Here is a 16,887-nt window from a genome sequence, read left to right as displayed (position 1 = left end):
AAAAGGTTGCAAGACAATGTGGGAGAAACATGGAATAAAAAAAAGTGTTTTCATCTTTATTAACATTTTGAAAATGGCATGTCTAAAATATTCATACCCTTTTAAAATAATAAATAGAAACATCTTTATTTGCATTCACAGCTCTCAAAACGGTTCATATAATATCTTCCAAGCCTCTTCATGTCTCCACAATGATTCTAGACAGCACCTTTTTAACAGCAATCCAGGTTTTGAGACAGGAATGATTATTTGCCATCACTCTGACTTTGTGCTCAGTTATTTGATGGATTGAGGTCTGGACTCTGGCTGGGCCACAAAATGTTGATATTGTTCTCGGTTAACCATTTCTTGCCTTGTTTTGCTGTATGTTTTGGATCATTGTGTGGTTTAATGGTCCAATGCTGCTTATTGGGGCAGGTCTCTCGTTAGACTGCCTGATCTTTTCCTCAAAAAATCTTAATGTAGACCCTTGTTTTAGTGTTACCATTTACTTTTAGAAGGTCAATAAAGCAAGAGGCTACATTAAGATTCTGGGTCCTCCTGTCAAAAACAGCCCCGTATGGAGCTGTATTGATCTAGTCATTAATACACAATACCCAGGGTAGCATGTTCGAAGGCCCATTATGATACAAACAAAACATGACTGGGATGTTTATCTTCTTTACTGTAAATCTTTACATCTTTCAACAAGATTACCTCTTGGACAGTAGCCTATATTCATTTGAACATATGTATAAAACAAACACTATCCAAACAGAAAACATCCCCCCTCCTCCCTCTGCTTGTCCTGCTAAAGACTTTGGCCTTGATTCGCCTCACAGATGTATATGGACAGCTGAGGACACAGCTGTGTCTGCATTGTGTGTGTGCATTCTTACTATTCCAGTCCGCTTGCACAGTTGGTGCTATTGTGACATAGTAGTGGACACCCGTCCTGACTCATCACCTCCACGCTGCTTCAGTCCCTGACAGTGTTGTCTATGAAATTCAATGACCTTGGCCTGCAGACACCACTGAAGGTGCAGTGAGTGTCCTTTTATCAAGAGAAGGGGTTTGATTTACAGGCCTGTCTGACAACAGTGTGTCACACAGACACAGCAAACACAATAGGCCAGCAGTTTGAGCTTGAGTTTGAACAACAGAGTAGAGTTTGACTTCACACAGGGAGCCGAGAGGTTCAAGCAAGCGCTAGATCACATCGTGGGAACTGTGAGAGCCTGGCAGGGTAGCGAAAGGGTCTGCCGATTTTAGAGTTTCAGATGGGTTTTACTCGGACTCAATTTGTGGTGAGATTTAAGGTGCAAACCGCATGGAAATTAGAGTCTGCACTCAGCAAATGAGGGGATTTGTGGTAACCACAGAGAGTGTCACATTGACTACTGGAATAGATGAATGGCTTGCCCAACTGATGAATGGAATCCAATGGACAGTTTCTAGACTTTGATGAGCACAGCAACTCCAAAGCAATACCATACCATATTTTGGCAATGAGTCAATTAACTTTTCCTTCTGATTCAGGTGAGGAATTAGATCAACATGTGACATACACTATGTGACTGTTCAGTCCTATAATAAGCAAGCCTTTATACTGAGTTCATTATCAGACAGTACATGCACAGTACTTACAACTACACACACTTGGGATCTTTCCAACAACCAAATTACTGGAAACCTACAGGGGAAGTGAAGCTAATAAATTACATAATGCAATGTCCTGCCACAGAACACTTCTTATTTCTCTATTTCTATGCACAATATTAATAAAAAATACAGTTGTGCTCATAACATATGCCTCTATGGGAAATTAGCATATGTATACTTATGGCCCCTGTATTTTAAGGAACAGGTATTTATCTGATACATTATTCATTCACAAAGAAAATTGGTGTCCTTATAGGTTGGATTTTTCCTCATTTTCTTTTTAAATTAAGGCAATAAGATCAATTTATTTCTCTTTTAAGTCAACTTTAGCATGTGTATGTGGGCTACAGGGTATGTAAACTTGAAGGCTATGATAGAACTTGGCACAAACTAAACAGACTCAGTGGGCTGTAAAGGTCATGCAAACAATTATTTTTTCCCTTTTAATATGCCTCAATTGTCTAGCTAGTTTAAAATGTGAATAACAACCTATAGATGTCAATAATCCTATGATCAGGTTTAAATAACTTGTTTGCATTGGCACCAGACACTTTAGAACATACATGGGCAACATACGGCCCGCGGGCCACATCCGGCCCGTGGGCTTTCCCTAACCGGCCCGCGTAAGGTCCGTGAAAGAACAATAGTCAAGAACCTAGCATAGAGATAATGCATGCAAATCAATATCGTTGTTTTTATTTTGAAAGCGACTGCTATTTGTACGCCCATACATTTGTGCGTGGATGCATACGATGTAAACACCCTCACTGATGTGCTGGTGAACAGAATTTATGCTCCTGCGTCGACACAATGCAGTTGCCTTTACGTCGGCGTAAACCTTTCAAAGTTTTGTGTCTCTTATGTCTGCGTCGCTCACCACCGCAAAGGTTGTTAGAACGACTGGAACTCCTACTGCTGCTCGTTGGCGATACGAAGTGTTCATTTCAAAACGTTACTGGCAGATAGACAGTTTACAATCGGATAACCCCGTAATTGTAACCAAAATATGTCTGAGTTTATTTGCAAAGCTTATGTTGGCGAACTAGTATGATGCTACTACCCACAGGTTGCTTGAATCAGCCAGCTCAACACACAGAGCGAGTTGACCAATCACAGTTATGTGCATAAAGTTAAAGCAAAAAAATAGCCTACATTTTTAAAATAGTTTTCTTTGTGCATGTTGATTAACTAATGACAGTCTACTATTGTCTGCTCCACATTTTCGTAGTCTAATTCTGCATAGAGTTAATTTAATGATGGTAATGATTTAATGATGAAATATTGCTGAGTGTTGATGAAATGGTGGCACAGGCCTATCGGTTGTACTGACTCCTTCACATTTTCATGACCTAGCCTAATTATATAGATATTGTAGTACTTTTTTTATATCAGTCTTTGAAAACTGAAAAAAATGTCAATGTCAAAAAATCATTTTGGAGAATGAGGATTAAATACTGGACATAGATTAAATATTGCTGTTTTTCCTTTCCCCTCACATTTTCATCTGTTCTTACGACTAGTAAACAAAACCATATGATTTACTTAATGTTATACAAGAACAGAATAGAATTGAACAGAATTGAGTTCAGACTTGAGTTCGGTATTTTGTGTCCGGCCCTCCTCAACAGTCCCAGTTTGTCATGTGGCCCCTTGGGGAAATTAGTTGCCCACCCCTGCTTTAGAATGAACTATAGGCTACTAGAAATGACAATGCTCGCATGTATTAATTGGACTCAAATGCACTCTAATCTATTGTGTGTATGTTTAGCTTCGGTCTTAGAGTTGATGTAAGTAGGTTTATGTATGGCCTGATGTGAATGAAATTACTTACTTAAATGTTACAAAAAAATTATACCATCCTAAAACTCTGCAGCCTCAATAGCTGTTGCTGACACTCAACATAGCCTAATATGATTAGCGTCAGAGACCAAGTGTAAAAGGCAGTCGTTTACACGTCAAAGGAATTTACTATCACATAAGGAGAAGTCAAGTTCCCTCCATTCATATACAAACTCTGGCCATCCATGTCCAAAAGGCCGTCTCCAGGGCGTCGGCGAAACCTCTTTGTCCGCAACGATGCTTGGGGATGTGTGACCTGTTGTTGTGGTAAACTTAACGATCAGTAGACTCACACGTTTGATGATCTCTCAACAGTGTTAAGACCAAGGCAAAGGTTAGTATCGAAACAGAAAAGATTGGCGTGGCAAAATAATGTAAGGCTTAGGCCTACATTAGAAAATAGACAGAAAATAGACATTTAAATTGTAGCCTACTGTTTACATGTCGTAGGCCTAATCCCTTGCATTGCCACAAACAAACATTAGGCCTATGATATCCCATGCATGTGAACATGTAGTCCAGGCAAAGTCAGGTCTGACCCAAAACTAATTGCAACAGAATTTATTTTCACATTTTTATATTTCAATTTGTGATTTAAACACCATAGTAAAAGTCCATGAAAATCCAGTTGGTGGATATATAATAAAATGAGGGTTGTTTTATGCATTATCTTTCAGCAAATACTGACAAAATTTTCATTAGAATGTTGTAGAATAAGCATTCTAGAATATCTGACCCCATCTAACTTAACATGGGATTTTAGAATATTGCATTGTTGAGGAACATTCTTTTGTTTTCAAAGAGTTAGTACATTTCTCATGCTTATTTCAGACTGGTTTGTTGCCAAATTGGTGTCTATTTTTACATGTTGGCCCTTTGAATCAATGGAAATGGTTGTTGACAGGGATTGACTGATAGACTGTCTGTCCAATCAGAGGGGCCTGTATGATGCCTCTTTACTTTGCACAACTTTGGCTAAAACAGTAGACAGCACAGTATGTTTATGTAAGTGAATGAAGATAAATTGTAAAGGCAAAGTTGAAGATGGGGCTGAATGGGGGTTTCTGGGCTATAGGGCCAGATAATAGCGGTATTAAACCGATGATGTATCATCTTGGGGTCACCAAGTCCCCAAAAAAGTCTTCAAAAGTGACCTCACTGCTAATAGCTTATTTGGGCATGCAGGTAAAAGCCTGTCCAGCCATTTAACTACCAATGTAAACGGCAGGAGTTACTGAATGGTACAGTGACTTTGTCTGGAAGTGTGGTCTATTGTCAGATGAAATGAAAATTGAGCTCTTTGGTTAGAAACTTTAGATGTGTTTGGTGTACATAGAAGAATGGCTATACTGAAAAGAACCCCATGCCTAATGAGAATTATGGTGGAGGGGCTGTGCTATTGTGGGGCTGTTTTTATTCCCAAAGGCCTTGAGAACCTAATTAAGGTGCATGGTGTCATGAACACCAAGAAAAACCTGAACATTTTCAAAGGAAATCTGCCAATCTCTGCCAAGACACTAAAAGTTGGTCATGATTGGATCATTCATCAGGTCAATGAACCAAAGCAAATGTCCAGATCAAAACAAATATTGTTTGCTGAACACAAAATAATGCTTCAGACATTGCCATCTCAGTCCCCTGATCTAAACTCCATAGGAAAACAGTGGGGTGAGTCAAAGAGGAGAATGCACAAGTGTGGACCTAGGAATCTGGACGATCTGGGGAGATTTTGTAAAGACGAACGGTCCTAAATCCCTTGCTTTGTATTCTCCAACTTTATGGGGTTTTATTGGCAAAGGGAGGCTTAAAAAGTTATTACAAGCAGGGGTGCCAATAATTGTGAGCAATGTGTTTTTGTTACAAATATTTATTTCTTTATGAGATTTTCCTTTTTCTCCAAATAAATTTGCTTCCCTTCAAGGTTTTTCCTAATTTCTTTCATTGTGAGATTACAATAAATCAATTGCTATAATTATTGCTATACTTTTAAACTATATTTTCTGATTCAGAGCTGAACAACTGAACAACAGCTGAACTACAGCTATAAAACTGACTAAAAGCTAGATTCATGTCAATTCAGGTTGGTGTTTACAAAGTTAAATTGTGTTTTGTTTTTATAAATCATGATATTGAATTATGCAGTGCAAGATGCCTCAAAGACAGTAGACAAATGCAGAAAGAAAGCCACAAAAGTCAGTGGATCTCTCTCTCTCTCTCTCTCTCTCTCTCTCTCTCTCTCTCACCACACATACAAACAGATAGATAAAGATTTCACCTGGTGGGGTAAATGATCTATATACTATAGTATGATGTAGTTTTTTGTAAGATTCCATGTTGAATTTTGTTTCAATATGGGTGGCTATAATTTAACGGATTGAACTGTAAATTATGCTGACATATGTTTAGAAATCTTGTTTCATGTGCCCCTTTTTCAATTTGAGCCCCTGGCCCTCCAAAGGTCTCAGCACGGCCCTGATATAGAGAGCTAGGCAATGCTCATGATGATGACTGAGCTGTGTAATGGGTCTGTTGCCTATTAGACTACTTTAGGCTATCACGACTACTTCATGACTACATTGCATTGTACAACGGGGGCCCTATATCCAGTATTCACAGAATCACATATCCAGTTCATAACAACAATTAAATTACATATAGTCACCTAATGAAACAGAGGGCACTTGTTTTATTGAGCAGGTCTTGCATAGAAGCCATAATAAGGCCATATCTGTGTATTATTTGAAATTTTAGGCTATAGTATGTTTATTTTTCCTTCACACAGGATGTTAGTGTGCCGTGGGACATTTTAAGTGTCAAAAGTGTGCCGTGGCACAAAAAAGGTTGAAAAACACTGGCCTATACTACCAGAGAGGAGGACTAAGCACTATTTACATTATGACCTAATATGCTGCACATATCTGCTGGGCAATGTTTTTAATTCAATTTAAGGCCATGTCATTTTCAAAATCTTAATGATGACATGACTTGCTACAGACCCCTTTACTCCCTTCATGATTTTCCTGATGGCCCAATTCTTTTTACAATGTGATTTTTTGAAGAGGAAGAATAAGTGCACTCTTTCGTGTGTGGTTATATTTTAGGTGCAAACTGTAGATCTCTTTAGGCCTACACAAGTTGCTATGTCCACATTCATAGGCCTACTACCATTTTTTGTCTGTTTCCCATTTTTGAATTAAAATATAATTAATGTATTGATGTATAATTATACAGCGACTTGGAAATGGTTTCACTATAACTCCAGTCATTGGTTTCATCATATATGGCCATTCTTTGCATGGTAGGCTAACCGTTTTGGATGTTGTATGCATTCTCATTCGTCAACGTTCAAGAAACGTGAATATGTGGAGGTCTGAATCCGAAAATGACATTATAAAAAAGATTTAAAAATGCACACAAGGAAACATCATTTTATTCTGTCTTCCAACTCACATAGGTCTAGTTTACATTTGTAAAGACACACTTATTGCCCTTAGGTGGAGCTATCGGGCCTTGGCCCAGACAGATTAAGGGGCGTAGCTTTTCACGTATCTGAGCGCATATGACGTCAGAGTTACGACAACTTAAATGAAGGTGGGGTACCTTAAGCTCCAACTGTTGAACAGCAAGAAGCTCGTGTCGGCGGTAAAGAAGAAATATTTTACGAGGCAGTATGGATCAACTCTGCAAACTTTTTGTCGGCGGTCTGAACGTGGAGACCAACAAAGATGGACTCCAGGCGCATTTTGAACAGTACGGAACTCTTACCGACTGCGTAGTGGTCATGAACGAACAATTACAGCGGTCTCGTTGCTTCGGGTTTGTAACATACTCCTCCGCCGAGGAGGCAGATGCAGCAATGGCCGCTAGGCCACATGTTGTTGATGGCCGAAACGTGGAGTTGAAGAGAGCTGTTGCACGGGACGATGCAGGTAAACCCGAAGCGCTTGCCAAAGTGAAGAAAGTCTTTGTTGGTGGGCTGAAGGAGGACATCGAGGACGAAGACCTCAATGAATATTTTGGTAAATTTGGTGTTGTTGAGAAGGTCGAGATCATTACCGACAAAGACACCGGCAAGAAACGAGGCTTCGGCTTTGTTCACTTTGATGATAACGACTCCGCCGATAAAGCGGTTGTCCTCAAGTTTCATACCATCAAGGGACACAAAGTTGAAGTTAAAAAGGCCCTCACAAGACATGAGATGCAAGCTGCGAGCAGGGGAGGAAGGGGAGGAAGAGGAATGCCAAGAGGTATGGGAAGAAATCAAAATGGCTACGGCGGTGGCCGAGGTGGTTACGAAAGCTACGGCGGAGGTTATGGCTACGGAAGCAGTGATGGCGGCTATGGCGGAGGCTATGCAAGTGGAGGATACGCTGGAGGTTACGGCGCGGCCTATGGCGGTGGCTACGCAGATCAAAGCGGAGGCTACGGTGGCGGAAATGGCTACAGTGACTTTGGCAGTGGTTATACCCAACAGCCCTCAGGCTACGGGCCCATGAAGGGAGCAGGCGGCTACGCAGCTCGGGGCAGCGCTACCTATCCCAGAGGAGGTGGAGGGGGCTATGCTGCCAGAGGCGCATATGGTGCCCCGTACTAAGGGCAGTGAATGAGACTGAGAACTTTGTCCCAGAATACCCTCAATATCACGACATTGGACAGATTGGTTCAATCCTCTGGCCTCTGCTTAACAACACGGGGCGGACACTGTGAAACCTTTCCTAAAAGACCTCAAATCTAAACAGGTAGGAAGACTACTTCCCAGAAACCTGGCTTGTTCGACCAGCTTTTGTTGTAGAACATGTTCAAAATCAAATGATCACTTTTGTTTCAAGTTAAGGTCGTGTAGGTAGAACTTAGTTTGCCTGTTTTATTTTATAATGCGTTTTTTTGTTTTGTGCAAGGCTTGTTTTAATTGTTCACCAGCATTCATTTAATTTCTTTTCTCTTTTTAGAGTTTGTTGTGTCATGGGCTACAAGTAATATTTAATTTACCCCTGCTCAGTAATGTATCACAGAGGATAATAGAATGCGCTTGTGTTAAGCAGTTTTGGATTTTGGACGCACATGTGGATGTATGTGCACTATCGTTACAAAGCTGAACGCAGTGTGGCATTTACGGTAGTCTGCAGCTGTATTTGCGGAATTCCACAGAACTTATTTATCTGCACTCTCTGGTATTTTGGCTACTTAGTATATCGTTTCTAGCATACATATGTACCTTGTATATTATGTCTTCACATCAAAGAAAATTGTTGAACAATGGTATGCAAATGTATGTTTTCTTTTTTAAATAAAAAGTTTATGATCGTATACTTAGTTTACTCTCTTAATACTGTTATGCATTCAACTAAAATAACTTGTATTAAATTTCAGTCTATTTAGCTTTAGGTGCCTCTATGAGCTATTCTACACATACAGTACTACTTATCCTAGTGGGAGACGTCTGCCGGTACTGTACGGGGGCGTGTGACCATAAAGCCGGCCGATGAAGTTGGTGACCAGTAGCTCGGGATGTTTTCCTTGTTGGGCACAAACGGGGTTCCTATTACATTTGATTCCCATATTTAGGTTTTCTTTCAGTAATCCCAGTACTTCGAAATAGCTGTAGCAGTTTGTTTGTACAGGGACCCTGTTCAATACCTGGGGTCCATTATAGGACTGAAATTTCACATTAGGATATCACCCTGCAACATAGGTATGTAATCAACCTGTCTTCACTAAGTGTTGGTCAACTTTAACTCTTAACTAGTATACTTAGAAGTGTAAATGCAGCTGTTCGTTTTTATTTTCCTAGTTTGGACTGACACCAGCTGGTTTACCTAACATGTGGCCAGCGTGTCTGAATATAAAAAAGATATCTGGTATGTGAAGGGTGGCATTTGGTGGCCTGTGGAAAGGTCTGAACTGAAACAGTCACTCCTTAGATCATACATGACACCATTTGCAAGGATTCATGTAATGTTTGCTGTTAAATTCTAATTTTTGTTTGTTCTCTCTTTATCTACAGGGAGTTGGTGATGCCTGACTCAGACCACATCAACTGTGGCTGTGGAGTTTGGCGATCCATCGGCATGGTTGGGAGATTTTAAAGCCCCATGGGTCAGTAATGAGACAATGGCCATTCGGTGTTGTGTTGTCATACAGTCCTCCATCTGAATTGGTGGTCCAAGGTGCGGAGAACATTATAGATTGGCTCAGTTCATACTGAATAGTGGTACACTACACACAGCAAGTTACTTGGGTAAAAATGCAGAAGTTACTATAGATAAATAAGAGGCCTAAATAGAAACCTAGTCTTTGTGTCACTTATTGCTACGATCATGGTAGAATGACCTGTCTAACCTCTCTTTATTTTATCCTAAGGTCAAAGCCACCTGTATGAGCATCAGTGACGCAGCAATGAAAAAGGCATTATTTGGTTGTTTCAAAACTTTATGTATGCAGGCAAATAAATTATTTTACATTAAACCAAATCTCTGTGTTCATATGAGGCCTGTTTCAGCTAGGATAAAGCTGTTTTCTGAATAAAGGGTCTCACCAATCCTAACTTGCTCTGGCATTTTAAAATTAATTTGAACATGTCCATTTCTAGATAAATGTATGGTTAATTCTGTACATTTCATATTTTGGTAGTGTTTTATGGTAAAAGATTGGGTTATAATCTTTACAGTTGCAGCTAATGTTACCCATACACTTTCACAAGATTAGGGAAAGCTTCTTGAAAGTTTGGAGTGTTTTAACTAATGCACCTCCCCATTCAAGCTTTACTCAAAAGACTGACAAGATTTGGGAAAGATTCTTTAAGGATTGTAAAGTCTTCTGGTGTAAGGATGGTTGAAGCCGGGTTCACATTGTATGCGCAAGTGGCAGCACTGTGCTATGAATCCCATTATTTTCAATGGCTTGTGCGAGCAAGAACTGGTCTGCCGCCATGCAGAGCGCAGCGGAAGCGGCATTTTGGACTCATAGGTCTTTTGCGCTAAGCCCGGCGGTAACCGTAACAAAAATCTTTGGGACGTTACCTCAACCAAGAGCAACCTAGCTAGCGGCAAGTGAATCGGAAGCAGCATCCCTTTAAGCTGTAACAGACTGCTGTTGGCCCTAGTTTAAAAGGTGGGCAAAGCTTAAAGTCTAACTAAAGCTCATTTAATAATGAGGCAAAATCTTCATAGCCATCATAGCCTAAGCACATGCACATGAGAATTGTTTTTTTGATTTTACTCGTTCTTTGATTTTACTGCTTGTGGCCTTTTCTCTAGGTCTTGACCAGGGATGTAGTGGAGGCTAAACGCAGTTTATCCACCTCTGAAAATTCAGAAATAGAGTATAATCCCCGTCCCAAAAGAGTTTATTCACCAATTGCAACTTTTAACATTCAAAAATCACACTGTATTATCCACATTCACAATATGTACACTCATCAACACTTTAGGAACCATTTAATACTGGTATTGTTATAAACAGGACATTAACCTCCACCATCATCAAACATGTTCTGAATGCCTTTTTTAAAAAATCTGATGCCGCATGGTGCAGTCCACCTCACCGACATCACAAAATTCATAGGTTACCCACCTCTTATTTTAGCACTACATCCCTGGTCTTGATCATGTACACACTTAAAACACTCAAAGACCCAATGTGATTATCGTCAAAGATCAGCACACTCTTCCTGTTATGCATTACATTATTGACCCTAAAGGCCTTTTATATTATGTAGGCCTATAGATCTGCCCACTGCACCTTTCAATGGTCCACCCCTTTGCCCAATTCTATGGGTTACTTGCCAGGCAAACTGGACTCAACTGGTTAAGTATAACAATATTGTTTGTGACATTTGACACTTGGAGTGCACTGTCTCCCAAATTAAGTTAATGAAGCATAATGGTGGTGTGTGTGGGGGGGAGCTGCAACTGAAAGGCATCAGGCTTAACACTTGCTAGTTTGGAGGATCTGTAATATATGTTTTCTACAGTTTTTGAATAAGACTGCCTGATAGCATTGTGGTCAAGAAAAGAAAATTGCATGTCCTTGAGGCTTCACGCAGCCGAAAGCCAACATTTTCCCAAACATATTACATAAGCAATAGGAAACTAATGTGTAGTGTTTGACAGTTTGGTGTGCTTTAAAAACAGGGAAATGTTCTGTGTATTATCCCGATCGTGATAGTGATTTTGTGAATTTGCTCGATAGACATACGTAAAAGGAAGGGGCGGGGTTTGATTCCCATTCAACCAATCATAACAAGCGGCGCATGTCTTGACGTAACGACAGAGGCGCCTCGGATTGTTTAAACCGTACGTTACCGGTGATAGTTCAGTCGAGCCTTTCGGAGAATTGTGGAAAAATGTCCGCTCAACTATGTAAGTTGTTCGTCGGTGGACTGAATGTCCAGACCACAGATGCAAGTTTGCGACAGCATTTTGAGCAGTATGGAACGATCACCGATTGCGTAGTGGTTCAGAATCAGTCGTTACAGCGGTCTCGTTGTTTCGGCTTTGTAACATACTCAACCACGGAGGAGGCAGATGCAGCTATGGCCGCTCGGCCACATGTTGTAGACGGCAACAACGTGGATGTGAAAAGAGCGGTCGCTCGGGAGGACGCTGGTAGGCCAGAAGCATTGGCAAAAGTGAAGAAAATATTCGTTGGTGGACTTAAAGATGATATCGAGGAGGAACATCTGAATGAATATTTTTCACAGTACGGCACAGTTGAGAAAGCCGAAGTCATCACCGATAAAGAGACCGGCAAGAAGCGTGGTTTCGGCTTTGTCTATTTTGAAGATAACGATTCCGCCGACAAAGTAGTTGTCCTTAAGTTTCACACGGTGAATGGACACAAGGTAGAGGTGAAGAAAGCTCTTACTAAAGAAGAGATGCAAGCAGCAGGCCGTCGTGGTGGTGGAAGGGGCAGAGGAGGCCGAGGAATGAGTCGGCCTCAAAATGGCTACGGTGGCGGAAGAGGAGGTTATTACGGAGGCTATGGCAATGATGGCGGCTATGGAAGCGGATACGGCGGCGGCTATGGAACCCAAGGCGGCTATGGCGGTGGATACGATCAGATGGGGGGCGGCTACGGCAATGGGAACGGTTACAGTGACTTTGGAGAGGACTATGCTCAACAGCCCTCCGGTTATGGTCCAATGAAGAGCGGTAATTATGCCGCTGGTAGGGGTGGGGGACCATATGCGCGCGGAGGAGGTGGATACGGAAGGGGGGGGTACGCTGGTTATTGAATCATGCACCATTGAGGGATGCACATATTTTGGGACTTCAGAACACAAATTATTGCAAAGGTTGGAGGAATTCTCCCTCAATCTAAACCACAGGCCGATACCCCTTCCTAATGTTCAGTTTCTGGACTGCTATGCCGTTTACTATGGACATTAGCTATGGACTTTAAACTTTTTTTTTTCAGCACGATAATTATTCCATTTTTAATGATTGTAGTGAATGGTTTTAGTTTAAGTGGACGAAGCTCAGAACGATGACCTGTCTGTTTGCTCTGTTTTATTATCTACAAGTCATGAAGCTCAGGGGAATTAGCTAACTTTATGTAAAAAGCAGCTCGTTCTCTGTTCGAGTATCCTATTGTTTTATTGTGTGGTGTATAATTGTGATGTCAGGCTCTGTGGGTTTAGTTTTTTATACATGTTTATTTTGATTGATCCAGTTTTATTCTATAAGTCCTGTGCTGTTCTGTTGACTCAGTTTTGTGAAATGTTGCTTAACCTTGAATTTCGGTTAACTCACAACCCTGTCAAATTGTATTAAACTTTTTCATGATTTGACAAATTGCTTGTTTTATGTGTAGACCTTCTTTTGGTAATTATTGGGGTATCCTGTTGGAGATCAGTGCACTCAAGTTTACGTTTCATCTGAATTTGCAGCATATGCACGAGATGCATTTACATTTATTGACCACAAGTAAATTGATATGGTCGTATTTTCGTAAGCCGTTTAGAAGTCTGTTCATAGTACTACACCACGGTTACAGCTGTGGTAGAAATTATGTTATACTTCCACCGTGCAAAACACAAATTCCTGCTTTTATCCTAAAATTCACATTAGTCGATCTCTGAATATCGAGCGCGAGTTTGCGCTCAATTTGTTACGCAGTCTATTCCTGGAACTGCGAGGACGCCCGATTCAAGGTTTTTTGTTCGATTAAGCAAACATTTGGTTGATCTATTCTATTTAATCATCATGGAATCATTCATGTGCTACATGCACGTATGAATAATTTATAATCTTTGTATGTGCTAATGAATGAACTAGAAAGCTTTGGCTAATTCCAATCCCAACATCCCTGTCGCTGTAGCACCTCCCCCTCCGCCATTTTTTAATTTCCCTCGGATAAAGTCCGCCATTTTGAGTGCTGCAACTGCTGGTAGCTAGTCTTACTTTTTGTCGCAGTTTAAACTGGTTTCATTAAACGCACCCATGGAAAATCAACTTTGCAAATTGTTCGTCGGTGGACTGAATGTTCAGACCACCAACGAGGGTCTCCGCAAACATTTCGAGCAGTACGGCGAGCTGACGGATTGTGTTGTGGTGCAGAACCAAGCGTTGAAACGATCTCGCTGCTTCGGCTTTGTGACCTACTCAACACCGGAGGAGGCGGATGCTGCCATGGCAGCTAGGCCACACGTTCTGGACGGTAACAACGTTGAATTGAAAAGGGCCGTGGCACGAGAAGATGCGGGCAGGCCAGAGGCCCTTGCTAAAGTCAAGAAAATTTTTGTCGGGGGTCTCAAAGATGATATTGAAGACGAACATCTCCTTGAATGCTTCTCCCAGTTCGGCGCCATCGAGAAAGCAGAGGTGATTACTGACAAAGATACAGGTAAAAAGCGTGGGTTTGGATTCGTCTACTTCGAAGATAACGATTCTGCTGATAAAGCTGTTGTGTTGAAGTTTCACACTATCAACGGCCATAAAGTAGAAGTGAAGAAAGCCCTAACCAAACAAGAGATTCAAGCTGCTGGCAGCCGCGGCGGTCGAGGTAGAGGCGGGCGTGGAATGGGAAGATCCCAAAACGGCTACGGCGGTGGAAGAGGTGGTGGCTACGGGAATTACGGAGGTGGCTACGGAGGCAACGATGGCGGCTACGGAGGTGGCTATGGAGGTGGATACGGTGGCGGTTACGGGGGTGGCTATGGAGACCAAATGGGAGGCTATGGCGGAGGCAACGGCTACAATGACTTTGGAAGTGGCTATGGCCAGCAGTCGTCTGGCTATGGTCCAATGAAAGGTAATTACTCGGGCAGAAGCAGCGCTCCTTACTCCCGAGGCGGTGGTGGTTACGGCAGGGGGGGTTATGGAGGCTCATATTAGGAATCCTGGTCAGTCGTACAACAGAGCAGCTCCATCCCCTAGCCAAAATCTAAATGGCCGCTTAAATATCCCATCCATTAAGTAGCTCCCAGCCGTATTTTCGGCAGGGACATGACTGGATCACTGAACCCCATTTTCTGGTACAGTCAACAAACCTCAGCTATCACAGGCTGGTTTAATCAGGTCAGGTGTTTATTACCAGAGCCCAACCATACATCGTCTCATAGTGAAACATCAAATCTTTAAGAGACACGGCCATTACTCCTCAGTCGCTAATAAACTAGGCCTGGTTTACCAACACGTAATAGGACTACTTCTTTGGATTCTTTTTCATTTTCCTTGGTGGGGGACCTACAATGTTGCAGTTTGCTTTATAATGTCGTTTATAGTAATTCAGTTAAGATATTTCCTGTTGCTTGTTGGTGAAGGCCTGTTATTTTTCCTTTTTAAGATATGTACTGTAAGTTCTATTTTATTTTAAAATATGTATTTAAGTTGACGTGTTGATCTTCAGACCCCCATGTATGATTAGAAATGGCCAAGTAGTTGATTACAGTGAACTTGATTTAGTCCTTAGTTCTGCATCAAATCAGGTTGTTGGCATCTAGATCTTATTCGGAGTTCGTACACCTCTTGGACATTTCTATTCAAGTATTCGATAGCATTGATGGCCACCGTTGTGTTCTGGTCACAATGTGATAAAAGTACCTAAACGCAGCATTATAAGGACTAGGTCACGTTACTTTTAAATACTCTAGGTTCACTGCCGTTGTTACTGACAGAATATGTTGAATATCCGTTGTAGTGATTGAGCTGTGACTCCTATTAGTGTGATTGTAAAGCAATTTAAGTAGTTTTAACGTTATTCTAGACATATGGACATTTTTTTTCTTAGTTGTTGCGGTGATCGTGTTCTTTAAGACAGAGGAAGTATCTGAAAATTTTCCAGGTGTTCTATTTCACAGACTTTATTTTAAAAGGATCTCACAAATCTCAGAAGAAGCTGACTTTATGCATCTGTTTCATTGTATTACTGATACACAGATTAAACCTATTAAAACATGTTTATTTCAGATACCAGCTAACTGTATGTATTTCCATTAATAAATATTCTTTACTCTGTAGACATTATGAACAATAAGATGAACCTTACTGAATACTTTGGCTCAAAACAGGATTTAATGCAGCTTTAAAGATTAAATGCCCATAAGGTCAGAAAAAAATAGTGTGCCAGAGCGCTCACTTATGTTAAGAGTCATACATTATTGCTGAATATGGGTAACCGCCTTGTAATTAAATATGAATTATGCTGTCAAAGAACCTTGTAGACTAGTAAAGTTATACACCTACTGTTCAGTCATCCCTCTCGGAAGCAGTCACGGAGCATCCACAACTCTACCATCCATTGAAAAGATTATGCTGTCTTTCCTTTTAAATACATCTTCAGTACTTTTAGTGGTCAAATAGGCTGGCCGTATACCTTAGCTGTCCTCTACGACATGGGAATCTCCAGAGGTACTGCAGAGCTGTAGAAATCCAGCTGAAAATCCATAGGATATTCACCTCAGGTTTGTAGCATTGCTTTATACACCAGACTTTACATTAACATTGTGTGTCTGTAACTGGGCACAGATCCATTTGGAACGGACAACCCCCTACCTAGTGTTGGATGGGCTGTTTGCAGTTAATGCAGTAATGTGTGCATGCAACTTTGCTTTTTACTGTTGCTATTACAGTCAGATGGCACTTTCACATCTTAAGTTACAGGTGGACATTTTTGTTCCTCTGTGTAAGTTTGACTTGGAAGTTGGACTGCCGTCTTTGCTTGAGTGAATGTCTGTAAAGTCTCCCCCCCACCTCCCTTATAGCGATGTGGTGACTGGCCTTCAGTTCTCTTGTTTTTAATTATGCCTATTTAGACAACTTTCAGTTTAAGGTCTAACCGGCTCGAGATGCTTAGAGATCCAGTGTACATGATGCTTTAGATCCAGATTTTAATGCCTTCAAAATGCAAGGGGAACTGCATTTTATGAGCAAGGTTTGTGGATTCAGTTATTTTCTCACTCTTAAC

General features: G+C 41.1%; 1 protein-coding gene across 1 annotated transcript; it reads left to right on the top strand.

The window, feature by feature from the left end:
• The first annotated feature begins 7,057 nt into the window (after window positions 1-7,057).
• LOC143132905 (uncharacterized) lies at window positions 7,058-15,942 on the top strand. The gene is made up of 5 exons (XM_076292729.1): window positions 7,058-8,071; window positions 10,737-10,801; window positions 11,752-12,699; window positions 13,191-13,194; window positions 13,878-15,942. The coding sequence occupies exons 1-5, from the start codon at window positions 7,151-7,153 to the stop codon at window positions 14,814-14,816; spliced, it is 2,877 nt and encodes a 958-aa protein (XP_076148844.1). The 5' UTR covers window positions 7,058-7,150; the 3' UTR covers window positions 14,817-15,942.
• Window positions 15,943-16,887: the final 945 nt, after the last annotated feature.

The sequence above is a fragment of the Alosa pseudoharengus genome, unplaced genomic scaffold (assembly GCF_046254945.1).
Source record: "Alosa pseudoharengus isolate Yale_2024_CS ecotype anadromous, Long Island Sound unplaced genomic scaffold, YU_APseudo_1.1 YU_APseudo_1.1_scf_19, whole genome shotgun sequence".
Classification (NCBI taxonomy): domain Eukaryota; kingdom Metazoa; phylum Chordata; class Actinopteri; order Clupeiformes; family Clupeidae; genus Alosa; species Alosa pseudoharengus.
This window is presented reverse-complemented; position numbering and strand designations above follow the sequence as displayed.

Bases quoted from the DNA above. Each gene is read 5' to 3' on its own strand.
- LOC143132905 (XM_076292729.1), top strand. From the start codon at position 7,151: ATGGATCAACTCTGCAAACTTTTTGTCGGCGGTCTGAACGTGGAGACC. The intron at 8,072-10,736 runs TAAGGGCAGTGA...CCTTTTCTCTAG, and splicing joins GCGCATATGGTGCCCCGTAC to GTCTTGACCAGGGATGTAGT. The intron at 10,802-11,751 runs GTATAATCCCCG...ACGTAACGACAG, and splicing joins TCTGAAAATTCAGAAATAGA to AGGCGCCTCGGATTGTTTAA.